Source organism: Coturnix japonica, chromosome 1, assembly GCF_054131305.1.
Source record: "Coturnix japonica strain WE chromosome 1, WE-NBRP24, whole genome shotgun sequence".
Taxonomy (NCBI): domain Eukaryota; kingdom Metazoa; phylum Chordata; class Aves; order Galliformes; family Phasianidae; genus Coturnix; species Coturnix japonica.
The window spans coordinates 115,241,274-115,269,249 of NC_140663.1; the positions used below are offsets into that span (position 1 = coordinate 115,241,274).

At 33.8% G+C, this 27,976-nt stretch overlaps 1 protein-coding gene across 2 annotated transcripts in view; it reads left to right on the forward strand.

Annotated features, from left to right (window-relative positions):
- ANOS1 (anosmin 1) overlaps positions 1–27,976 on the forward strand; it is a 122,010-nt gene that overhangs the window by 86,755 nt on the left and 7,279 nt on the right. Inside the window, 5 exon segments of one of the 2 annotated variants that reach the window (NM_001323185.1) lie at positions 4,617–4,819; positions 7,152–7,299; positions 11,774–11,923; positions 24,831–24,925; positions 27,206–27,377. In NM_001323185.1, the coding sequence (NP_001310114.1) occupies positions 4,617–4,819; positions 7,152–7,299; positions 11,774–11,923; positions 24,831–24,925; positions 27,206–27,377 (768 nt within the window). 2 annotated transcript variants of the gene reach the window in all.

The window sequence follows — 27,976 nt, forward strand, 5'->3', positions numbered from 1 at the left end:
GAAACGTGACATTTCCATTCAATAATAGAATTGGGAAGGCTTAAAAAACACAGCAAAATGAAACAGAAAAAAACTACAGTTATCTCATAAATGGTCTGTATGCATAATGAAGGAGTATGTTTTTAAGGCTATTAAGAAGTACATTTTGCTTGCTTTCTTGAGTTTTAGGGATATTAAGGGTGTTGTCATTTTTTTAGTGTAGGGTGCTTTTTTATTTACTTGTTTGTTTTGTTTTTCGTCTTGGTAATAACAGAGATCACAGTGTATCACCTTGTTTCTATTCTGTCTTACTTCAGACCTTTCAAATGAAGGAAAACATGGATGTTCCTGTTTTTTGGTGTAAAAAAATTTGTAGTTCTGTCAGTTATAAAAATGATGAGTGATATAGAGAGACATAGAAATAGAAGAATAAAGTATGTCATCATATGGAAATAATATGCAATGAGTTCTCAGCAGACATAAAGTGCTCACTAAGTGGCTTCATATTTCAGGTACCCGAAATCCAGGAAATATTTTATTGTTGGTTCCCCAAAATCAAACAATTGTTTGTTAGTTTTTGTGGGGTTTTTTTCTCCTTTCTTTCAGATGACTAAATGTGAAACTGTAATGCTTGTCAGTGTTCAAGAGGGATTTGGATAATGTGTTAGTAATATACTTTAACTTTTGGTTAGCCATGATGTGGTCAGATAGCTGGACTAGATGATCTCTGAAGGTTCCTTCCAACTGTTATATTGTGTTCTCTTCTAATTTTTTTCATCTTTGATCATTTTACTTGTTTCCGTTTAAGTCATTCCAAAATTAATGCCTCCTATTTATTTTCATGGAAACTGCAACATGTACATATACAAAGAACACAGAATGACTGTTTGGTAGAGTAAACTCTCAGCTACAAAGCACTATTTTTCAACAAAGTCGTCACCATTAGTTATGCATTTTTGCTAGTGATGAATAAGTGCATGCACTCCCATAAAAACCTGCATCGGCGATCGGTGCAGGTGACCCACTGTTTCCACAGCTGCTGCAACAGTGTTGTTGCTAGGGGTGTCCACACAGTACATCTTTCATTGACCTGAACAGATGAAAGCCAGAAGATGCCAAATTCAGACTACACGGTGGATATGTCAGGACAGTCCAGCCAAGGCTGGCAGTGAGATTCCATGGTCTTCAAACTGGCATGCGGCCCAGTGTTATCATGTTACAAGAGAAAGACTGTTGTCTTCTCTGTCCTGACTCTGAAAGTTTGAGGCTTCATCTTAGTCAGCATCATGATACTGTAGTCAGAGTTGATAGTTTGTCCAGATTCTAGGAAATCCTCCTATTCCAAAAGACAATGCATATCACTTTATCCACTGTCTGGTACTTTTTCTTTAAAAATTCCTGAGAATTCATATATCTTCACTCTATGAACTGCTACTTGGACTCCAGCTTGTAGTGGTAACACCACATTTTGTTACTGGTAACAGTGTGATCCAGGAATCTGTCACATTCAGCCTCATATTGGTTCACTAGGTCCCGACAAACCTGCATATGTGGTTCTTTCTGTTCCTACACAAGCACCTGTGGGACAAAGCCTAATGCAAACGTTATAATATTCAGACTTTGCTACCATTGTTTCCAGTGCATTTAGACTTACATTCAACTATGTTCTCTGGTTGTAATCCGCCAGTTCTCATAGATGAGCTGATCAAGGTGCTCTTCATTCCATGGTGTGATAGCTGTGCAGAATGTGGCTTGTCATCCACGTTTGGTCTCCATAAACATTCAGCAAGCATCAATGAATGTCAATGGTTGCCATTTTTTCCACATGGAGAAATTCTGTTCCACACCTTTTCTCCATTCACACTTTAACTTCAAACACCATTTTGTCAGACTGCTGCTCTGCTGCCAGCTATTGTACAGCAACAAATGTAATGAAATATTGTTGGGAGAATTCAGTCCCTGCTGCCATACTACCAACATTTGCCTCTGACTTCATGAGCTAACATAATAAACTAGAAGGCATTATTTCAGAGTCCCTCATAGATTATTATTTTCCACAGCTTAGTCTATTATTTTTTTTTCTAGAAAATGTGGTAGTCTCCAATGTCTTACCTTTTCATGCCTGTCAGTTGCAGAATTCCTTCCTTTCTGCCTTGATGTCTACAACCACTCTTCTTCATCTTCTTAAAAGACACAATTCAATGGAACTTTCTAGGTTTACAAAAAAAAATTGCTATTCCTTTTCTTGTAGGGCCAGAAACACTTGACAAGGAATTTTGAAGAAAACAAATTAAACAAATTTGGTCTTTTGCTTTTAGACCTATCAAGAGTTTATTCTGAAATGCCATTTCATTTAACTTTTAGTATTTTTGGGGACACTAAATGTATTTTATAGATGCAGAAAGCATGTTGTACAATTAGAATTGTTTAGGCTTATATCAGAGCATTCATGAAAGCATACTCTCCAAAACACTTTAACTGTATCCCATATGTTATGTATTCATAATACATGATGTGTGGTACTTGTGGGAGTTAACCTGAATAATTCACCTGTGGTAATATGATCAGTTGCACTTCAGGTTATAAATGTTTTATTCATACAATGCATTGTCATATTGCATTAAAAATAATAAAAAAAATTAAAAAAATTACAACATTTTAAGTCAATGAAGATGGATGCTTAAAAGGATTTTGGATTTTTTGATTCAAAGTTCTGGTTATTGCATCCAAATTTCATTTGCTCCTATTTATTTTAGCAAGCACAAAAATAGATGATGAATTATGTTAGATAACAATATGAGCTATTTATCTAAAACAAATTTTAGAAATTAATCTTCGTATAATTTATCTCTCGCAAAACATACAGTGTTGTATATATTTAAAATGGAGTTGTTGGCTACTAGGTAGGACAATAAATGTAAGAACAGTGCCAGGAAAAAAAAAAAAAAAAAAAAAAAGGAAAAAGAAAAAAGAAAAAAGAAAAAGAAGTAATTAGGAAAATGAAATTAAGTGAAATTTCCAGAATTCTTAAAATTATGGGGGTTTTTATAACAGTTATGGCCAGTATGAGATAACAGGACCATTCTTTACTATTTAACTAAAATGACACACATGAGGTAACAGAAGTATCTACTGTTATTTAATGGACACTCCTTTTAAATAAGAGGAATAAGCCATTATTTCACATCTGCTGATCTTTAAAAAGGAAATGCTATCTTTATTAACTCTGAATGTGTCACTTTGCATGACCTAAATGATGGAATTTTTCAGTGAGACCATTAGTCATAGGGATTATCTGATGAACTTAGTATGTCTGGAAAGTTCATTTAACAGCTCATTAACCATTATGAGAAGATTCAGGTGAACTGCACCATAAATGAATGCATGATGTCTCTTCTGCACACCTCCAGTTTTATTTCTGGCAATAAGTGGTGGCTCATTTGGCAGAAAAGTTTTGTGAAAATGATTTTCTCAATCCCATTGTTTATCTCTTTGGCTTCAACTTCACATCATGCCTTAATTGCTACAAATTTCCTTTATATGCCTGAAATATTTTGAATATTCATCAGCTCCACTGTTGAATTTGTTTACTGTTATTTATTGATTTTTGTGTTTTCATTATACCTTGCCAATAATGTTTGGTTAACAAAGACACTTAACAAAAGAACAAACAACTTTTTGAAGTATTCTTTCTCAGAAGTGCTGCTGAAAGAAATATATTGCCATATTCACTCTTGAGAACATTTTTTGTTATCAAGTTTACTTATATTGAGAATTGTCATTAAAAAGTAAGACTCAGATGACACCAGATTTGACTTTGAAAAGTTCGGATGAAAAATTTCCTCTTATTCACATGACTCAGCCATTATATTATACACAAGGGCCTAACATTCAATATTAGAAGTTGTTCAGTGGTGGAACCTTTGACTATCTGGTGTCCTTAAATCTAGGGTTGGCACATATGCAATTGAAGGAACAACACCTCAGTTAATATTAACCAGAAATTCAAATAAGGAAATAAATTGTGGGGATGGTTGAGTCTGCCGTTGTTATTAAAACAAACCAAAAAAAGGTATATGGACTCCTGTGGCAGCATATCTTGAATTCTTCATTACATCTTAATTATATTTATTCTTAGGACATGTCTATGTATATGATATTGGATATCAGTACAAGAATTTTAAAGAAAGATTCTGCCTCTAAATATATTCTCATCTTACAGTTCTCTGGCAACACTGACATAAATATTTAATGTCTGCAAGATTTTGTTCTGTTCTTGTGAACTAGGAGTTTTTACATTCACTATGTATTTACAGTAGTGAATGGTGGAAATAAGCCTAATAACTTAGCACATTATGAAACTTTATAACATTTGTGAACATGACAGAGAATAATGATAATCCTACATGTGAATGCATAATTGTAATTTTAGTAAAGTTTGGATCTGTAAAAATTGCAAAAAGCCATCTCAACTGTGAGAAGTTTTTGCCTGAATTTTCTTAAATGGAAGGAGAATGTTTAATACAGATTTGGTGTGACTAGTAAATACATCAGATTAATATGATTTTTAATTCACTTAAGATTATCTTTATTTTTTTTTTAATATTATTTGATTTTTACTTTATTTTTAATTTCAGATCCATCTGCTCCACCAGCTCCGTCTAATATCAGAATTGCCAATATCAGTGCAAACAATGATGGAACTGTTAATGTAATGATTACTTGGGATCTTCCAGAAGAGCCTGATATCCCGGTGCACCACTACAAAGTTTTCTGGAGCTGGACATATAGTAAATATGTGATCCCAGCTAAAAAAAAGAGAAGAAAGATTACTGATGGGGTAAGAAAGAAAATAGCAAATGAGACAGAAATATGGCTATGTGTTAATTCTGGAACATTCAAACTTATTTCTGTCATGAAATAAACAGAGCATAAGTAACAAAAATGTGATGAATCACAATAATTTCAACTGCTTGGAGAGTAATTGCTGTTATTTTTAAGATCACCAACCCCACAGACAAATTTGATACCTCAGTTCCTTTTCTTCGCTGATCTCGAGGAGTAGACTTCTGTCTTAGAATGCAGACAAGTATCAGACTTTGCAGGAGAGATGAATAGAAAGTTCATTGCTTTTTCTCATCAAAAACAGGATTTATTTTATCATCCTTCTGAAAGATACAGTTGTGTTTCTTTTAAGAAACATTAACATCATCTGTTGCATTATTTTTTTCAGTTTGTAAACAAAACTCAAGGCACCACTGTATAGAATAACCATTAAATAATCAGTGGGAGCCCAAAGAAAAGAATAACAAACATTTAAATAATACATTGTGCCAAAGATGTGACATATTTCATAGCAGCAATTTTCTACTGAGATATCAAACCTTGCTGTCATTTCCTTAAGCTGTCATTGCACAGTAACTAAGTGTAGTTAAAAGAGATAGAAATGTATCACAAATAAGTACTTTTATTAATGCACTGTGAGAAATTATTTCCTTTTCTTGCACTGTGATGAATGACAGCTGTCCAGTAATAGTATCTCTGTCCCTTAGCCACCAAAACCTGCAAAACATGAGAGCAGTGTAGTATTCTTGTTATATTATTCTGAGTTGTACATATGTACATATGTTCAGCAGACAGGACATAGCAGACCCAATACTGGATGAGCACCGTGAACCAATCCCTTCCAATGGGAACTGCTAGAGATGAGAGTGTAGTGGCTGCAGCCATCATCACTAGCTCTACAGTGGGAAAGAGTGAAAGGAAAATATACCCACTGCTGGAAATAATGTGGATTCTTTTCAGCAACTGTGGTAACTTGGCTCTTTGTTTCTACTCAAGTCAGATACTTTGGAATAGAAAATCCACAAAGCCGTAGTTAACATACACAGAAAAGAAAGTTAGCTCATTTTTGTAGTTTATAAAAATCACGTTAGCAAGGCAGAAGTAGAGTTGGGTTTTGTTAGGTAGTAGTATTTATGTTTCTCAGGAATGATGCCATTGTCTAGAGACCTTCATAGCATTAAAGTAATTGGGAACAAGGTCTGAACTTGAATATGAAGATATTCAAAAGATCCAAAATGTATTTCAGTGGAAAGGTAGAGTCTTAAAATATCTTTCATGCTACTCCTGCCCCATGTTCTTTTGCTCCTGCAGAGTTGCATGAAACTGTACAGCAATGAGATTCAAACTACCCCCATAGGACACTTCTCAGGCTACTGCTTGCCAATGAATATGATAGAAATATTCAATCTAGAAATCAAAACTACAGAAAATATAAAACAAGGTTAAGAAATCTTGTTTTTAAAAGAACGTTGACAGTTTTCTTTTTCCAGGTTTTGCCTTTAGAGATAGACTAGTTCAGATTTAGTCTAATACAAATAATTTTATAGTGATTTATGTAGGAAAATACTCAAATAATTCGAGTAAAATGTTTAGAGTTGTTATAGTCAGTAGTAAATATTTCAGCAAAAACAAGTGAGCATGACTTATTTGAAACACTTTTGACAATCCCTTAACTCTTAAATGTGGTACTATATGGTTATCTTTACTCTGGACCGATGGGTAAACTTCAATTGCACAATGAATAGCAATTAAGAAAATGGATTCTTCTGTCTGAGACATAGGCGAGAAGGGCAGTCTTATAAATACTAAAAAATATTTACAAGTGTAAAAATATTGTGCAGCCTTGCCTCTTCTTTGTACTGAATGTTGTATGTAACCGTTTTCAGACTATCTATCTCAAGACTAAGTTGTCAGTTGTGTTGCTAATACAAAAAAATTGTGGATGAATGCATTTTAATTTCTTTGACTGAAATAATTTTGGCATACAAAAAAAAAAAAAAAAAAAAAGTGTATATATATGTATGTGTATGTGTATATATACAACAACTTTAATTTTGGCCTAAACTGTAGGTGACTGTATTTGCCAAGGAATTACTGAAATTCCGTAAATGTCAGTAAGGTTCGTACCAAGAAAAATGACAAAGAAAGATAGAGTACAATGAAATATAGTTCTAAAGAAGCAAACTTTTGTTCTTCTGGAATTTATACATAAGTTTTCTTTTCTAATTTCAAAAGAATAGTGTGCCTAAGATAACAATCCTGCTCTTGATACAAGCCTGTGTTTCAGTAATACTATAACTTCCATATACATATATTTTCTATTATAGCCCCAAAATTATGTGGTCCTGGAGGGACTCCAACCCAACAGCAACTACAATGTAGAACTGCAGGCAGTAACACGCTGGGGTCAGATACGCCTTAAAAGTGCTAAGGTTTCTCTTCATTTTAGCACGACACAGGACAACAGGAATAATAGTGAGTAATTGCGTTCAGACATCTGAAATCTTTATCTCTTCTTTGATTGGAATTTGAATGTTTTAAGTAATGGTTTCTTAAATTATTTTCTTTAAGCTGGTTGTTTGATTGCAGAGTCATCTTGTCTTGATGAAATTGAGTAGCCTTTTAATGTTACATTTCCTATTTAAAACTTGATAACAATTTTTTCCTATTTCTTTTACTTAGTTTCTACTCACCTTAAAGAAAAGCAATGAAAATGAAAGCATTTGCATCACTGTGATGTTAAGACTTTAAAAATGCAATGCATCTATAAATTCTTGCAGTATTTCTTTCTGGCTGCTGTAAATCCATTTCTGTGTCTTTCTCTTAACTGGACAGTTTTGACTTGAAGCGCTTTTCATAATCCTGACTACTTTGACTGGCTTGTGAATTCAGGTTCTTGGACCATACAAATATGTACCTTGTAGGAAGTGAGATAAAACACTGACTCTGCTATTTGAGAATCTGAATTGTCTCATGCCTGATAAGTGAACTGGTAATAAATTATTGCACACACAGGACAAAAATTCAAATTAAAATCTTGAGATCCTTAGAGGTCAGATTATTTCTTTTTGAGATATTTAAAACATCACATACTAAAGAAATGCTTGGCTCAACTTTGTTCTAGTAGATGGAAAAGAATCCCAGGTGCCATTATGCATTATTATGGCATGCATCCAAAGTAGCATTAAGCTAGCTATTGAATTTCTTTCTCTCATTTTATTATGACAATATAATTTAAGATTGTGTCTAAATATGAGAGCAAACTGAGTCTTAGTTAAATGTTTTTATAATTGCAATACAATACTGAGTTACTGTCTTAGCTGCTGATACATTGTGATTAGTCAATAAATCGATAAAGCAAAATTCTGACAAGAAGATGCTAGAGATATCATTTCTAATATTCTTTCCTGATTATTTCATTTTCCATCCATTTACGTTTTGATTTTAAAGTACAAACAAAGTTTATTTGGCACCATTTTCTTAACATTGCATTCACCCTAAATAGCCTCATCTAACTAACTGATGGCTATTTTTACTGGACCCTTCTACATGTATATTCTGTTTGGATAGGAAGAAAATACTTTAAATTAATTACTACCTATGGCAGACCTCCACATCTACAGTTGCTTCCTGTTTTGATGTACCAAGAACATAAAACAGACTTAAAGATCCATTTCCTTCCTCTCTCTCTCCATATTAGGCTCACTTTTACTACCTTGTTGGGCCATTTTAGAAATAGCAAAGGGCCAAATGCTGGTATCTTGAATGTACTGCCTTTTCTTGAAGTCATAACAGAAAATGAGCTTGAATCTTCACAGAGTGGACATAAGGCAAGCTTACATATGTTAAATCCTTGCTGAAGCGCTATATAAGTGAATATAGAAATTCTGCATTTCCGCTGGCTCACCTTGATTGTACCTACTTTTTCTGTCATTGCCGCCAAAAATGACCTAGTTTTCAGGAACATGCATGATATCAAACTACTGTTATTTTGCCAGATTAAATTACAGCTCCAAGAAAGAACATGTATCTGAGTCTACTTTATGTAGAAATAATGTCCCAGGAGTAGGCTGGGTAACCTAAATTTCATGTGAATCTGAGGCAGAGCTTTATTCTGGAAGCTATTAAATTTTTTTCCCTCATTTTACTATGAGAATACCCTTCTAAATTTTCCCCTCTTGGAAGCAAGACTAATTAATCAACTGATGTTCATCAGGCTTTATTATTAGACCTGATGTTAGGTTATAGTCTTACAAAACAATATTAAACAAAGACTTCTGCATAATGCAGTACCTTTAAACTGGAGCTGGCATAACTGAGCTTGGGTTTTGCCTGTGCAGATGTCATTCCTTACTTCTTCTTTACTGTAAGAAACTGTTTCACTGATTGTGCAGCATCAACTCTCTGTGGTATTGCTGATATGTCAATAGTGGGTTTGTGCTGAGAAAGAAGGACTTTCATTTCAATTCTTTCTCTCCAGAACACTGTTTTTATTTTTCTGAATCTGATGCAGATCACCTGTAACTTACCACACTGTAGTCCTCCAAGTCCTCTACCAAGTGGCATTTATCTACCAGTAATGACTGGTGGTTTCATTGTTTTATGTCCACACCAGAGTTGCCTCTTCATCAGGGTTTAAAGTCCTTTGAATAACTTGGATAATCCACCCTCTCCTTGCCCCTTTTACTTAAGTCTATCAGTAGTTTCTATGAAAGTTTATGATTTACATAATTTTTTGTGCTTTATTTCGCTTTACTATACTGACCTTTTCAACTAAAAGTTTAAATGGCTGTTGTATTGTTTTTTAAACCAAATTAATAGTACATTCTGAGTATTTTTGATTGCAAATGTACCTCAAGTGCATGAATGTTGTATTCAAAGTATGACCATCCATTTAGCTCATGAGCAGTATTTTCTTTTTAACTGCAAATCTCTGCCTGTGAGAACTTGAAAACACATATTTGTTTTACAAAAGAGTATTTCAATAATAAGCATACAGAGAAATCAGAACATACTTTCTGTTAAAGCCATGGAGGAAAGAACTGGAGATTATTTGAGCTCAAACTGGTGATACCACACATTTTAGTCAACAGAGCATTCTACTGAGAAGTGTGTTTGGACCTATTCTGAAAATGGCTAAATCATGGCTTATATGGAAAAGCAAATACAGTCTACTGCTGAAGGAGTTGCAAATAGATTTGAACTAATCTTCTGACTGTCACTGAAGTTAGCTATTTAGAAGCACTTCTGCTTGAGGTATTTTTGATAATACTCAGAAGCAGATGGAGAAAGATGAAAAAATAATTGCCTGAAATATTATCTAGGACAGGACATTCATGCCCCCTCATCATTTGGGGAATTTTTTGGCCTTTGGGAAGTAGTTCCAGAAGCACTATTCCAATTTTGCTGGAGTCCCACTGTCATTTGCTCAACTCGCTGTAGAATTAAGGTCTTTTTTTAGGTGGCTGTTCATGTTGTCAGAACAGAATCAGTCTATAACCCACTGAAGCAATTTAGTCCTGAAGACTTCTGTGAGCTTTGACCCCGGCCCTCTGGCGTTATCTTTCCTCAGTCTCAAAAATATCTTGCCTCACTCTATTCATGTGCCTCACTTCTGGGAAATGCAGCAAGATTCTCTCTCTCTGTCTTGATCAGTGTATGTAGTATATAGTTTAAGTCAGTGTTCTTGTTCTGGAATTGGTGAGAAAACAGCAAAATACAAATTTAGTTAAATTAAATTACTTTATGTTGAGATATACCTAAGAGGTTCATGTCTGTACTTTTCTCTATCACTTTGTGGTTTCCAGTCAGACACCATAAACACTATGATCACGTTGTAAAAGAGCAAATATGAATATGGTAGATTTACTTAAATGTGAAAGAAGTAAAAATGTATCAGATTAAGCAAAAGATTGAAAAAGTAAAATTTTTCCAAAAAGCAATTCCAAATTTTAGCTGAAGTTACATGTAGGGTACCATATTCAAGTTCACATTGCTTATGGTGATTGTTGAAACTTGAGTCTTTCTCTCTTTCTGTCAAGTATACAGCTAATAATTTGCCACTTCCTAATAACTGGAATCTTCATTTTTCACTTAGTTGTAATATTGAATTAAATACATGAGTGTTTTTTTTGTTAAGCTGACTCATATACTTTGACAGTGTGCAATGAAATGCATTTTGAATCCACACTACTGCCTCTTAAACTGAAAATATTTAGGAATCCGCAATTGTTCTAAATACTGACACCACTAAATGTTCATAAACTATTACCAGATGAAGAGCTTGATGAAGGACATTGCGTTACCATTGCTTTATGGAAGCTAGGCACACATATCAAGGGATTTGCTTAAAGTTCATTCTGCTCATACAATATTTTCCTAAGCATTCACTATTCACTGTTGGAGACAGGAAAGCAGGCAAAAAAGATGTTTAATCTGACCACAGTATTCTCATATACTGTACCAAAAAACTGTATTTACTTTGATGTAATAACCACATGAAGCCACTGTGGGTTACACTCAATCCTGTGCTTAGGTTTTTGGCTATATTAAAATACTTTGCAAATATGAAGATGATGAATGATTATATAGAAATACAGCTAGATACCATGCTTGTTGAAAAAGTCAGAATGTTAACTTCTCTTATTCCTGGGAATGTAAATACACTCCCTTTACTAATGATTCTTTTGAAAATTTAGAAAGCATTTTCATATTTAGCATTCGTGTGTCTTTTTTCTGTCTCTAAAATATATTTATTCAAGTTGAAACAAATTATGTTTTTCGGCCATATGGACCATTTGTTTTTTATAGTTACAATAATTTCATGTAGGTAAGATATTCAAATAAAGTAGGTTTGTTATTTTTTCTGAATTTGAACATTGATTTGAATTTGGTCATTAAGCAGCACTGTATTAAATAAATAATTTCTTTATTTTTCTGTGTACTGCAGATGAACAGACATCTGTTGAGAAACCTCCAAAAGGAGTGGTAGATCCTTACCCAACCTTTCAAAGAAGAAAACCCACTCGTTTTCTTAAAATTGGAACTCCTTTCTATCAGGACAATCAACTTCAGGTTAAAATCTACTGGAAGAAGTCAGGTTTGTCAAATTTTTTGCTTCACTGTTTTTCTAAGGAGGAACTCTCCTAACCTGTCTCAGAGTTGCAGAATGTTGTTTTAAGATACTAAGCCTCATTCAATTGTTTGAAGTCAAGTACAACATCCATCCCTCTATCCCTTCACCTTCACATCAGAGTGAAACATTGCCTCTTGTTTTGTCTGGCAGAAAGAAATTATGTGTCAGCTACCCAAAAATTGTTGTCAGTCGTGTTGGAGTACTTAATCTTGTCAGAGCTGAAATGATTTTTGATTCAGAAGAAATTGCTTCTTGTAAATGTTAAGTAAATAATAAGTATTTGCCCTTAGGTGACATAACTTTTCTGACTAGGCATGTAGTCTCTCTGGAATGTGGTCAAGGGATCTCAAGTGCACTGTGTTCCCGTGTGATGCTCCTTTGGATGCCACTGCAGCATCACTTCTTAGACTTTTAAGTGGAGAAATGATCAGAAAATTAGTCTGTTTGGAAATCATGTAGTAATGTCACAAAAAACTACAGTCTGAACTAAAAAATTTAGAGCTACAGTGGTTATGTGAAATCCATAATAGGCTTGATGTCAAGCTTTATCACTCACTTTGAGTTAAAACAGGAAAAAGTTTGCCACAACCACAGCAAAAAACTGTACACTGGTTGTCTGCTAAGCTACATGTATTTTTTTTCTTTTTTCTTTTTTCTTTTTTTTTTTTTCTTTTCTTTTTTTTTTTTTTCAGAAAACCTACTAATGATTTGTCTAAGTCTTTGAGACTGAAGGAAAATACTGTACATTTTATGTATCTAATCAGATTTAGAAATGGAAAAAAAAAGCAGGATTTTCCTTTCTTTCCCTCTAGAAGCATATAGATTTTTCTATATTGTTCTAGTGTAGCCATAGCAGTGTTGTATGCTGTTATTTGAAAATACACCTTCAATATTAGTGTTTTAACTTGAAGCATTTACATATAAAGCAGTAGCACATGCATCCTGACTATATACACACTTTATATGTCTGTCCTTTTCTAGAGTATATTTCCATTTTATAGACTTTCCCATTATAATTTAAATTTTGCTTAACTTTCTGGAAAGCCAAGATAATTTAAAGATTGAATAAAAATGGAGGCATTTCTAATTTTGAATAATAAGTTTATATAATAATATACTTTCAGTTATCCAAAATGAGATTCGTGTATATGGAACTTTATATCGATAGCCTCAAACTTTATCCTTCTTAAAGCAGGTTGTCAACAAGTGATTTCATCTGCTTTTATAGTCAGAAAAGCAGATGACTTTTGAAGTAATTGATCCCATACAGCAGCTAAATCATCCTGCCTCACTGTGCTCACATCTACTGTTTGCTTTCCACAAATATTCAGCAAGTGTCAATAAATGTCAATAGCTGCCATTTTTTCTTCATGGAGGGATTTATTTCCACGCCTTTGTTTCATCCACACATTTATATACATTCATAGTCTTTAATACAAATATAACTTTCAGGTATGTGGCATGGCGGGAAATAGTTCCAGATTTTGATGTCAACATTTAGACATTTACATTGCAATGTCTACTTATAAGCTTGATAGCCAATTTACCATTACAATTAAAAAAGTAGTAGTTCAAGAAACCTACTTTGAATCTTGAGACACTTTCTCATAACTTTCTCATCTTGAGTGTCTTGAGACACTTTTTCAGAGCTTTCAGTTCAGACTGTTACATATTGAACATGTTCCCAGAGACATATGAGGCATCTCTAGGTTTTCTATACATGAGTTGATCTGAACTGATCATCTAGGTCCCCTTAGTACTCAGTAAGGAACACAGGCAACTGCATAGTGAGGCAGCGGGTGGTTCATTTCAGCAGTGGCAGCAGCAACATGTAGTTGGACTTTGTGGATTCCTTCCAACTCAGATTATCCTATTCAATTTACTACTGAAAGCCATGATTTTTTAAATTTTTTTTAAAGCAGAAATACAGTTTTTACAGTCCTAAAATACGATGTGTGACTTTAAAACAAGTAGCTATTATGAAAATATCACTAAACTCTGGGAAGTGTGTATCTTGATAATGTTGAGAGTTCCCGTGACATAAGAAATAATTCAAGAAATACAAATATGAAGCTTGAATGTGTTGGACATTTGTAAATTAAATAAAATTTCATTTGATTGTTGCAATCTTTGCTTTGTCTGGTTGCTTATAAAGGTTTTCAGTACTTTCTGCATTAGATTTAATGGTCCTAAACAGAGATGATTTCAGTGATGATGATACAAATATGTTGTTTAGATCTTAGAGCTTTTCAAGATGAATACGTGTGATAAAGTGTCTTATAGCCATATGGAAAGCTTTAAAATTTACTAAAACAAGTGTTTCACTTTGCAAGAGTAATATTACCCATTTTCTGCAGGAATAGCTGCTAGTATCATTAGACTTGATAATTATTATTTTTTTAATTTTGTCCAAAACCAAGACAGCTACATAAAGAGTTTCATACAGTTTCCTACACCACAAATTACAGGAACAATGATAAGGAAAGATCTGTATGGATATCTGGTGGTCTCATAGCACTTAAGAAACACAAACATGTTTCTAAGGTTAGATTTTTTTTCCTTTTTTTTTTTTTTTTTTTTTTATTTTCATTGTTTCATTTTCTACTTTGGAAATCATTTTGTATTTTAATTTGAACAATTTTATTCTGTCTAAAAAAGACAGAATGGAATCATAGAATAATTCGGGCTGGTAGGAATCTCTAGAGGTTGTCTGATCCACCGATCTGCTCAAAACAGAAATAACTTAGAAGGTAAATTAGGTTGTTCAGACTGATCTGTAATATCCTGTAACAGATGTTGTTATTGTTGCCAAAATTTGTCCTTTATGACAATTGCTGCTGAGGCCATCTAACACTGCAGAGCTCCTTAGGATTTTCAGCAGGCATGGTGATGTTTCTTAACACTCAAACGTAGTTGTACCATTACTATGAAGATATAATCCTTGGTGTCATTTGCAGAAGTCAGTGAAAGTAAACTTTTTTTTTTTTTTTTTTTTTTTTTTAATATCCCTCTAAATAGAATTAATTTGACTGTACAAGAAATGAAATGGAGGGGTTGTTGCAAACTATTACTAAGCTGGCTTTATATTATGCATTAAAGGAGCAACTGCTTATACGTTGAACTGAATAATGTGCTAAAGTTGGGGTGGAAGATCCTATTCCCATATTTATGTGTCATAATGTACCACAATTTGCTACCTTGGAAAGACTTATATAGGCCAGTTCCTCAAGTGTCATTTCATAAGTCCTTTTAGCTTCAGTAAGCATGAGACATGAATGGAATGTAGGATCGGAACTTTACATTAAAAGAAATGCCTTTATGAAATAGTCTTTCAGTCTGAATGCTTTGGTATGATGGCAATAATAACTTTACTTCAGGAGGTATCCTAACAAGAATAACGGCACACTTCAGGCGGTACAAGGTGCTTAGCAAATGCACATAACTTTACTAGACAGTCATCACAAAAGTTTATTGTAATTATAGGATACAATGTTTTCTTTCTGAAAGAAGAAAATGTCTTTCATTTGCAGCCTCTGACTTAGGCCTGGGATTAGAGAAACACAGTACATTCCTTAAACAGCATGAATTCTGCTTTTATAAATGAAAAGGGGAACTTTCTTGTGGCCAGATTTTTTGGCCATCTTGACTATGTGAAATTAAAAATTATGTGCTATTTATGTCAAGTAGTGGAACCAAGTTAAAGAACTCCCTTTTAACTCCTTGGTGCTGGAGTCACAGAGTATCACCTATTACGATGTTCTGGTGCACTTCGAAAATCTTGCTTAAAAGGACTAGCTACTTAATAATTAAGATCTTTGGTATCTTGGGAAGCAGTCAAGACTGAAATTATGAAAAGAAAAATGATCTTATGTTTCCTATGTTTCATAATGGTTTGGCAACCAGAGAACTGAGGTTTTGGACCTCAGCTGAGCTGTCTTCAGGTTATTGCATGGTTACGTATTTTTAGTATATGAAAATAAGAAATATCTCATAGACTAAAGGAGTAAAAAATTTTTTTATTCTTTATGAATCCAGTGCTTCAGTCCTCATCATTTGCTGCTGTAATTCTCACACATGGAAATACTGGAATGCAATTTATTATGATGGTTTCTGTCCAAAGCAACATATTACAATAGTATTTTCTAACACATTGCATGGTTTTCACTACTGTTTTCTTAGCACTTGTTCATAGAGAATAATTCAACTGTCCCTGCTCAGGTAAAGATTTAATTTAGTTCACTTGTCTTTGAATAGAGTCTATGGGCATATATGTCTTTGTGTTAAATTAAACATTTGAAGTACTTCTAGATATTTAAAATCAATATATATACCCCTTGGTTTTGCTTAAAAAGACAAATATTTAAAATGCATTAAAACTTGGCTTCAGGCTTCTTTCTTTGTATTTCTGGTAAATGCTAAAGCAGAGAAGAAAAGAAAGAACACTTAAAACAGGGAGAGGCAAAGAATCCTCCATTGTCTGGTAAATCAACCCAACAAGAATAATGAATTAAATTACAGGGAAGAATAAAATGCAAGGCAAGGCAAAGCAAATAGAAAGCTGACAGAAATGCTTTTAAAACCATATCTTAGGAAAACAAAATTAACTTTCACTTAGTTCAGGAAGATAAATGAAGTGACTGTGTGTGCTGACTCTTTGCTTGCAATAAGGTATTTCATACGGCAGTTTTAAAGTAATATAAAGGTTTCTCCATGTTATCCTGTGGTCCCTTCTTGCACAGCTAGTGCCACTGAAGTTAATTAAATCCTTCATTGCCAGTTGTTATTGGAAAAGATTCAGCAGTAGTTTCTTAACGGTAAGTAAGTAATTAGTTTAATACTGTTATACTGGAAGACCTGTGTTTAAACAGCTCACCATTATCTAATCATGTATATAAGCTGGAATTTATTTGTACTCGAAAGTATCACTGTGCTTCAAATGGTTCTGCCAAAAAGATCTCGCTGTTAGTTATAGCAATGTATACACTAATGTATTTCATCTTTCCTTGTAAAACTACTGGCTCAGCAGAGATTGACTGGGGAGTATACATAATGTTCAGTTGTATTTAGTAAAGTTGTCCCTGGGCACAGGAATCTTTGACTGGATCAACCGTTCAGCAGTTCACCAGGAGACAGTGCATAATTTTACTTTTCTATGTGTGCTACAGCTGACTCAGATGCCTGTATCCTGTGGGCTTCCTCAGCCGCCTTCCTAGTGAAGTATGTAATGCTATCAGTTGTAACTCTAGTGGGATGTTATTCCACAAAAGAGTATCCTGTCAGAAATATTCTCCGTGTGATTCCTACTCATCCCTAACTTTGTCTTGCATAGGCCTAATCTAATTCTAGGAATAAAATTTTTGTTATTCTAATGCTGGTTTTTATCTTTCTGCTTTCTTCTGCTAGAAGAGGATTAACAGGCTAAAAATAGAGGTTTGCATTTGGTGTATGTCCAGATTTGAGCTAGTGGTACATCAACAAATAATACAAATAGTAGAGCAGATAATGCACGACTCTTCAAATAGTAAGCAATGTATTAGACAAATGGTAAAGTTTTAAAGTTACATTTACAATAATGGCAACCTCAGGGCTATCTCCCCTGCAATGTTTGAATGTCACACTTTACCCCCTTGCTTCATGTTTCCACAGACACAACAAAAAACCACTAATGATTGCCTTTCACTAGCTTCCAAACCACCATATACCTCTCAGGGTGTGTGGTGTGGTTAAAGCTCTTGGTGTGGGAGACTTTGGGGAAAGTTTTTCCAGTGATTAGTCCCAAGGAATGTAATTGGAATTAGTTCAAAGTTTGACAGGAAATCAAATAACAGAAGCCAAATTAGAATTACCTATTGTGGTAACAGAGCAAAGGCAGCGCAGAGCATGGAAGGGTGATTTTGCTTAGCTGATACCTATTGAAGTCTGCTTCAAGGCAGAGATTGCCTGTACCATACTACATTAAACTAGTTCTAACATTTTGTCTGGTTAACTCATATGGTATAACAAATTAATATTCACATAGTGTTCACAAGCCCTCAGTATGACCTGACTCAAACTCTAAAATTCCTTTAGTAATTGTGAAAATGTAAGTCCCCCTTTTATTCTTAACCTTAGTAACTGAACACAAGTTTGATTTCTTTTGAACTTATATTAAAAGATCAAATAGAAATATAATTACAACCCAAAGATGAATAGACTTACAGTCAGACTTCAGACACATTCAGTATCAAGTTGGGATTAGACTTTACTCACTTCAAGGCTTTGAAAAAATTAACTGTCCAGCTAATAAACTAATTCGTAGATGACTTTTAACTTTTCAGGAGAAAATATGTTTTCCAAAATGGTATCCCCAGCCTGTTTATAAACTTTGTTATGTCTTTAGACAATCATACCGGGAGAAATCCTTCCACTCCTATTGTGAGTAAAAATTTCCTGGGATATAGAGCTTATCAAGATACCTTTTATCAACTGTGGATTAATAACTGCCTGTAAGTGCTTTCTCAGCACACCTAAGTTTTTGGTGTGGCCAGTTTAGGAACTTTGAAAGAATTTTGCATGCATTGTACATGCAAACAACCACTTGTCCATTTTTTTCTTAGCATAATGTATGAGAAAGCTGAAACAAGTGCATGTCTGCATCTCCTCCCACAGAGGCTTTACATTTAAGGTGGATGTGTGCCTGGCCTCTGGAGCTGGGAAAAACTCCCAGATTCCCTACCCTCTGTATAGCCTCTTCACCGACATTAAGGTCTGGGTTTGTCCGAGTTAAACAGAAGGCTTTTCAGTAGGTGTAGAATGATAGCAAGCCTTAGACTTGCTCATAACATTTTCATTAAATTCTTATTTTGAATTATTAGAATACCTGGCTATGAAAGAGCAATGCAGGAAGCTTTTATTCAGGCTATGAGCAGCTATTGTGAGACTTGGAGTTTACATGAGGCAAATTTCCTTGTAATAGAAAACCAGAATGAGATGTTGTTGAACTCACTTTATGTAGAGTGTTGTGTGTGGGAAAGTCAGTGGGAGTAGAAGTAATCGAGAATAAAGATGATCCCAGAATTAAATCTTTCAATACATTCTTAAACCTTGAACCTTTAAATCTTAAACCTAAATATGGACACAAATACTGTCTCAAGCCCACCTTTAAATTGCACACTAATTTTTAATATAGTTTTTTGAAAGGATAATTGATGTATTATGCAAAGAATGTGTTCTATAGAAAGAAAGTTTGTTTTAAATGGCATAATGTAAGAAACAAAATCTTCGCTATTTAAATGATACTGCTTATATTCTATATAAGAGCAGGAAACCGTACATTTTGCCTTGTTAATAACTGTTTATTGAATGAAGTTTAAATGTCAACTGAGGATTTTAGTGTTTATTTTAATCATAATGCTTAAATAGGTGATCACTAAAAACTCTTTTTCTCAGAGTTGACATGAATATCATGAATTTCCTAGACAAATATTTGACATTTTGGATTTTATTTAATTTATTTATTTTTTTACTACTGGGTGATTCACTGCACAGGCAGCTAAAAGAGCCAGAGCTGTTTTCATTTTAGCCTTTTAGGAAATCTTAGCTAAAATGACTGATATAAAACACTTCAGCAGCATAGTTTTTACATGTATTAGCTCATCAATACAGCATTTTGTAGTTACAGGTACATTCTGTTTCCCTATGATTGTTTGATTGTGCACTTTGCATTTACTTATCTACCATAAGTTAAATAAAACTCTTATCCCTTTATTATTTCTTGCACTGTCATTAGCTTCAGGTTTCAAATGTTAACAAGAAATTCCATTACTCATAGAAGCATAGAATATCCTGTAAACCAGCACATGAGAAAATAAGTGTTATGATCAAGTAGTGATTAAGATCATGTTTTGCTTCTCTGAAGTAGACTGAAGCATGCTCTCCCAAACTGTTTTTCAGTCATTCTGCTATTATGGTATGACGCTATCACATGTAATAAGTACTGAATGGATAGCTTTATAATAATCTTGTCTTCAAAACTGAAGCAACTTGTGTTAAATAGCACTGCATTGATAATTTACTTTTTTTTTTTACTTTTTTTTTTCTTCTTTTTTCTTCCTATATTTAGGCCTTTCCCATATATTTTTTCTGGACATTTCCAGCAATTGAGTTTTATTAGAATAAATGCTTTTAAAAATTGGTATATATTATAACTTTTTTTTATTTTTTTATTCCCCACTGAGAATGATGACCTTATAAATAGAGGAATGAAGATCTGAGAGGGCAAAGACACTTCATAATATTGTATCCCAAATACTGGGTAATAATTCTTAGTGTGGAAATATGGTCAAAATGCACTGCAAAATAAACATTGCCAGAATAGTGGGTTGGATGCAGTGATTTATTGAACTATTTCCACAGTTGTAAAGGGATATTATGGGTTACAGGAGCAACTTATTCCTATTTCTTACAAAATTCTTTGACTTGTACACAACTTCAGGTACTTATTAAATTAAAAGATTATTTTTCTTTATGTAAGTCTTAATTTTCACCATTTACCATTTCACTGTTTACCATTTACAGTAGTACAGTTTCATCATTTAAAGTAAGTAATTTGTGTCCTGAATGTTTTCCTTAATATTTTATTTTGGTGTCCTGTTTGATAAAGTATTTATACAGAGCGCCACAAAGCCTTACTATAACTTTACTCTAGAAACGATCAAGCAAATTGAAATGTGTTTCATGTTCCCTAAGCAGACTCTGCCCTGTGCTATGATATTAAATATAAAAATAAACTCAATCTGGTTAAACTTTGCTATAGACTGTTTTTATAGCAGTAATACTGCAAGACATACAGTCCAGGAAGGGAATTATTTAATTTCATCCTATTTCCTTCTTCCTTTTGATCTAAGACAATCAAAAATGTGTTCAAGACCATCTTTTAACTATAGTTTATATGGTCATTAATGTCTTGATCCTGTTGGGTACTAAACTTTCTTGCCTGATCCATTAGCTGCTCTTAACTACTGAAGTCAACACAACTGTTCTATGCTTAAGTGCTTTGTTGAATCAGGGCCAGAGTGTAAGATCAACACTCTTCATGGTAAGAGAAGAGAAGCCGTCACAGGCCCCTCATAAGTAATTACTGGAATTCTCTCTAGGAATCATCATCTTCAACAATGTATAATTGGCTTACATATGGGCAGAACAAGTTCTTTCAGTAATTTTCTTACTGAATAACTTCTTAGAAATTGCAGTTTCATTATGATATTCTAATTGATGGACAGCAGAAGGTAGCAGCTTTGCATATGGAAAGCTATCTTCCAAACTGTGATAGGCACCTCTTTCTTTTACCATATTTAATTCTAATGGAGAAATATATCAAATATTGCTTGAAGAATATCAATAGAGAGATAGCTTTGTGGAGATACTCCTTTGGAATCAAAGGTTCTTTTTTTGGGTGGAATGTAAGACGGAGAGAGTCAAAACAAACACCAGCATGATTTAGAGCATCCCCAGATCAAGACATTTCTAGTTAAGGTTTCTGAGCTTTTTGTTCAACAGAGTTAAAAGTGGAAGAGCTAAGCACATGTGGAATTTTAAGAACATGCTCATGTGATGTCTGAATGTTTTCTTAAGTCTAGGAATTGCATACTACAGAAAATTCAACTTAAAAATCATAGCAGAAATATTTAACATTACCTATTGATTTCTATGGGAGGAGTAGCTGTATGCAACTGTATGAAATGCTGTTTTGCTTAGGCAGATCATGTCCATTTTAGTGATTTCTATATGTGATTATTTTAAAGTATTTTTAATGGTACTAAAGAAATTGTTTGATGAAGCTGCCTGTTGTAACAGTTCTTTAAGGAATTCTTAGGTGACTGTTCTGTTGACTAAATTCACAAGCTTAGAGTTGCTCAAATGAGTGCTAGCACTTAGTATCTGCTGCAAGTCCCATATTTGCAGTTCTGGGAAAGATGAATTATTGCAGTTTATGCTTAGTATATCAGTCTTCTTCATGTCGGAAGGTATGTTATGTTTTCTAACTATGATAGCAAGAGAGTTATAAAACTCACTGAAGTCTTCTAATTGGAAGTACAGAATCTAGAAATTTCCCAACTATTAAGATTGATTAAATACAAGGATTCTTTATAATGTAATATATGAAATATAAGAGAATTAATTGAAAGAGTTGGGCAGTTTCTTTGCTGTGTGATATTCTTATTCTAAAAGGGATGCTTAGAAGCTTTCTGATTGAACTGCTAGAAATCAGTTCCAGTAAATGCTGGATATTCTGTAAATATTAACTACTCAAATTATTTTTCAGAAGATACAGCTGTGTGTTACAGTGTATTAACTTAATGCAGAACCATTAGCTGTGGTGATGGTGGCTGACATTCACCTAGGCTTTTGCTTGAACTGTTTTCATGCTGCATGTTTTTGAGTTTGTAATGGACAGATGAAAAGAAAAATCTTAATAAAACTACAGTCATAATCTCAATGGAAAGAGAAAGGGAGGATAGGATAATCTTTTGTTTCACTTGTGCACAAAAAATCAGTTGCCTAAGAGCTAAACTTTAAAACCATGATCATTATAAGCAGTTTCACGAGACAAATACATATTCTCATCTTCTTTTTTTTTCTTTAAGTATTTTATGTGACCTTTTAGATCATTCCATACATCTTGCCTCCTGCTCTATAAAAAATTAATGATAATTTCTAAAGCAGTCTCATTATTTAATATGCATACTTCAAGCATGCATATGCACTTTGAGTATTTCATGCCTCTAGCTCTACTTAATAAAAAAAGTCCCACTTTTCCACATTTTTCACATTTTAAAAAAAGTCTCAAGTAGGAGACTTATTATATTTTTTCTTTTTTTTTTCTAATCAGAATACTTAAGATGAGAAGTGAAGAAGTTTTAATATTGAAAATATATACATACTATGTGCATGCAAAGATTAAATATTGAAATACAGAAAATGTTGTCTTTCAATACAGACTGTTATCAGAATACAAGATGTGAGCACTATGGAATATAAGGTTAATTTCATCATTTTGTTTAAATAAAAAAAAAATACAAAATTATGGTTGTTAAAAGCTTTCATCCAACATTTACAGTGCAAGTTGAGAGGTCAAGGAAGAAAGTTTTTTTGTTTTTGTTTTTAGTTATTCCTGATTTTATTGCTTGAATAAAGAAGTTGCCAGCTGTTTATGAGTAGGTAACTAAGGTAACTCTTGCTAATGCAAGAGAGGAGAAAGAGGAACAAAGAACTCCAAGAGGGCAGTGTCTTCTGAAAAGCTTATGTAAGAAATGAAGGTGGAGCTGTAGTAGAATCCAAACAGATTTCCACTCCGCTAGGAGCTGCAAATACCAGATACTTCAGGCACATTTTTGGAAAGATGCATAGTAAATCTCTGGATGGATGCTAAGTTGCTGTAAGCTCTTGATTCTTGGTGTTTTATAGCTTAATAAAGAACAGAACAACAATAGTTTAAAATAATAAGTTCTGATTATCAGAGAATTAGTAACAGATTCATTGTGAGCATGTTGCACGGACTGTACATTTTTAACATAGCATGAGTGATACAGCAGCATGTTGCTTTCAGGTCCCAGGAGAGGGGCACAAACAGGTGATAGGCAATAGAAAAAGACTAACTCAGATGAAACCTGCTTCCAGGTGTACTGTGAATTTGTGTCTTCATCAAAGAAGCATAACAAATGGGAAAACCTAGCAACCAAGAGACAAGTGAAAGCACATCCGATTATTTATTACTTTTCAAATGGAAGGGAATGATCACAAAGCAGCAAGTTATTTCTTTAGGTATTTCTTTTTGAGAGAGTATTGAGCTCCCAAAGAAATCATGCAAATGATTAGCATACATGTTGTAATGCAAACAGCCACTAAAAAAGAAGAGTCAATTTCAAAGGTTTGAGCTAGTTTCAGACGCTGCTCATTTTCTCTTTAATTTATAATCCTTCCCTTCTGCATCCCACTTGCTTGTAGCAGTCTAATGCCAGAACAGCCCTAAGGGCATCGCAGATATTGTTTTCACTCCTGAAACACACAATCAGGCATTTGGTATTAGTGGCCATGTCATACCAAGTTAATTAATAGTAACAAACACATGATTTTGCATCTGCCATATAAAGACAAAGGAGAACTAAATCCAGAAAAATGACAGGATGTACTGTCAGTATCTGGTGAGATTTTCTTCTTTTGTCTAATTCTTAAGTGCCCTTTTTTTCACTGTCTTTTACAATCAGCCTTGAGAAAAGCAACTGTAAAATACAGTGCCTCTACAATTATTTGTAGGGTTCTCAAAAAAAAAAAAAAAGAAGATCTGGAAATTACTTGAAAGATTATAGTATTGATCCTTGTAAGTTTTGTCCTTGATTTAAATGGGAACTAATTTTCTTATTACTCCTGGAGGTCAAGTCTAGAATTGTATTTGGGCAAATACTGAACAGGTGTTATGATAGATTCTGAAAGGGAAATTCTCAGAGGCTTGCAGACATTTTCACATACCTCCAGGCACAGATTTCTGCCAGGTAGCAGTGTTGCAATGCTCTAACAATATAAACAGTGTCAAGCAAATGGTACAAGGTCATTCCCATCACATGCAGGATGTTTAGAAGAGACAGCACTGAGATTTTTTTAAACGTTCACACATGCTGAAAATGCCAATTCTCTCTTTTTAAAGTTAGCTGTCTTAGCTGATGTATGGCTTAAATTATGAATGTATAATAGTTCATTTCTAATAATGGGCGCTTGTGGACAAGTGAGGAACTACTAGCGCTAGAATGCTTAAACTCTAAATCCAAAAAAGCTAGAAGAAGCTGCATATGTGGAAATGTAATTATATCTTTTCCTCTTTTTTTGACCCATTTAGGTATCAACATGAATCAGTTCCAAGTCCACTCATTACTGGAATCCTGTACACACAATGACACCAAGGGACTTGAGAAAGTAACTGAGCTGACTTATGTAAGTCTTCATTCAAACTTCTGCTTCTCTCTGAGTAGCTTCTAAGCTGCAAGAGGAAGGATGGTTTTACAACAAAACACAGTTTGGTTTATACTGTTTCTTACATAAGATAGAAATGGTTCATCTGAAGTTGTTCTTGTGTTTCTTTTTTTATTTTTAAATCCAAGCTAGGCTAATATTTTTTGTTGGTTGTGGTGGTGCTGTTCGGAAGACTTTAATATATATTTATACGGCAGATAGAACACAGCTTGTTTTAAAATAAGAACTAGGTGTCTAGAAAAGTACAAATAGTGAATAGTAATAATGGCAATTATAAACTAGCTTGTTTTTTTTAGGCATAAATGTGGTTTTCACAACTGAGAAGAAAAATAGAATTAGAAAATAAATGCAGTCGTTGGAAACTACTAGATATTAAATCTGGAAGTTGGACACATGTCAGATAAGGAGAAAAACTCCATATAAGTACATGTCAGGACAAGTACATATTGCAGGGGTATTCTTCATACTGAAATAAAACATAATTCATCATTTCTTCTTAACTTGACCTGTATTGTCAGATCAATTCAGTACAGTTAATGTCATATAAAGCTAGAATAAATAAAAAGAAAAAAAATTCTCATGCAAGAGGCTGTTTGCTTCTAAGTTACTACCTCATACAGTCAGCAAGTCAAATGTTAGAGATGGATTAAAAAAATGCTTGTGGTATAACACTATGATCAGTCTTGATATTTCAAGTTATGAACAATGAACTTAGGAGAAAGTTTGTATTTAATAAGTTTATTTCCACTAGAGGTCAGGAAAGATTACTTGTACATCTCGCCAAACGCACTGTGGGATTAGTAAATTTATTTTCCATCGCTTTACACCAGTTTCTACAATCACTTTGTGAAACTCTGTGGGCTCATTCATATTGCAAGTAATCAGAAGACATCTGCTGCTACAAAGGGTTTGATAATCAATATGATAATTCAAGGCAGATAAAGAACTTAGGTATCTGGTGTTGAGCATTTAGGCTTTTGTCTAGGGTCCATGGATTTTGAAGTTAGACAATTTGCTATTTTCAGAATACATTTTGAGATGCAGGTGAATATAAAGCCTCATAAAGTTCAGTCAGAACCCCAGTTGACAAGCATCTGTTTTAAGGAGTGAATGAGAAGCAACGGCTACAGAGGATAACCTTGCCTTGATGCACCAGCATCTTTAGCAAATACCAAATTACAGTCATTTACAAAGGACTGGAATGTGTTCTTTTGTTTTGTTTTGTTTTCTTACAATAAAAGTAGAACCAATCATTAGATTTGTAAGTAGGAGTCAAAACTGTTAGAGAAGTAGGTAGGAAATTGGGAATTAAGTCCATTCTCAGCCCAATCCATGTCCCACTGAAAATGCCCTTCCTGTGAAATTTTAGCTAATGTAGTTTGAGATCAACTTCCAAAAAAAGTTGGCGTTAAGCTGATAAATACTGGAGATTAGTGTTTCCAAAGAGAAAGTATAATATAAATGGCTGTCGAAGGCTTGGGACATTAGCCAAGAAAGTGTTATTGTACATTTTCCCAGAAAAAAAACCCAAAAACACACAACAAAACAACTTTTTTTTCCTTACAGTTTGATTTGTGCTTAGGCTTTCAGAGTGATTTTCAAACATATTTTACACGACACTAAGAAGTTAGCATGACACTTTGTATAAAATTTTATTTTACTGTCATTGTCTTTAAAGGGAGAAATTTTCTGTGTTGTTCAGCTGTGGAGTTTACCTTTCTGATAAGAAGACAGAAGTAGTTAACGTACTAAAGAGGAAAATAATTGATTCAGTGTCATACTGGACTTTGAATGCACTTTAAAAAAAAGCTAAACGTAGATGAAGCCACTTACAGCAGCTTATTTTATCTTCCTTACTATTATTTAATTCAATTTGTATTTACATCTTCACATTGCTACCTCATTGTCACCATGTGGGAGACTGTTCTAACTATTGTAAGGTAGATACATTTATATAACATGGTAAACGAGCTGTGTGGAAAGGATGGACCTTTCTGAATGCCATGCTAATGTATTTTACTATTTTACTATTGAAAATAATCATAATGTAAGTAATGTTTTCTTCTTTTTATGAGAAAAGCCATGTTGGAGTGTGTTAATTGTGTCAGGAAAATGTTTTATTGGTGAAAATTTTTCATCATCTGGCAAACTTATCTTTCAGGGTTTTTTATGTTTGTTTTGCTTTTTTTCCCCCCAAGGGATCTGTTTGCATCATGCTCTCTTTTGCTTTTCTTGTTCTAGGAGAACTACATGATTCTGAAGGACCTGTCATTTTCATGCAAATACAAAGTAACTGTTTTACCTGCAAAATCTAAAAGTCGTTTCAAGGCTGAGAGTATTTTCTTTGTCACCCCACCTTGCTCTACATTTAAAGAAAAAACCCATAAGCACATTAATTGTGCTGCTGAAGAAGGTAAGGCACAATCTGCAGAACCTGCCAAATAATTTCAAATTCACTTAAAATTGGGTGAAAAAAAAAAAGTATAAAAGTATTTAAAAGTAATTCTGCAATGGAATATGAAAGATTGAGAACAACAAAAAAAAAAAAGATGACTGATGCTTACCTGAAAAATCAACTAAAATGCAGAGCAGCATAGATGTTGGTTACCATATTGCTGCTGTGTTACTTAGGTTATAATTGTAGAGGGCTGTTTATAAACATACGATAACATCTGCTATTACACAGTTTTTGTTATGTAAGGAGGAGCAGCTTCCCAGTTATATTTGCTATAATGATGATAACTGATTTTCAGTTTTGTCATGTTCCATCTTTTGAATATCCTAATATTTGGCTCCAAAGCTGCTTTTCCAGCTTGATTTAGTTTAGGTTAATGCTTCTCTAACATAGCAAAAAAAGACAGTCATGCTTTTGACAGTGTTGTCACAATCCAGAGTATTGCTTAAAGGTTATTTGAAATCACAGAGTAGTGGAGAAATTATTTGGAAGGGATCCCTGATGTCAGCTAATTCAACCACCTACTCAAAGCAGGTGAGGTCAGCCATAGCTTTGAG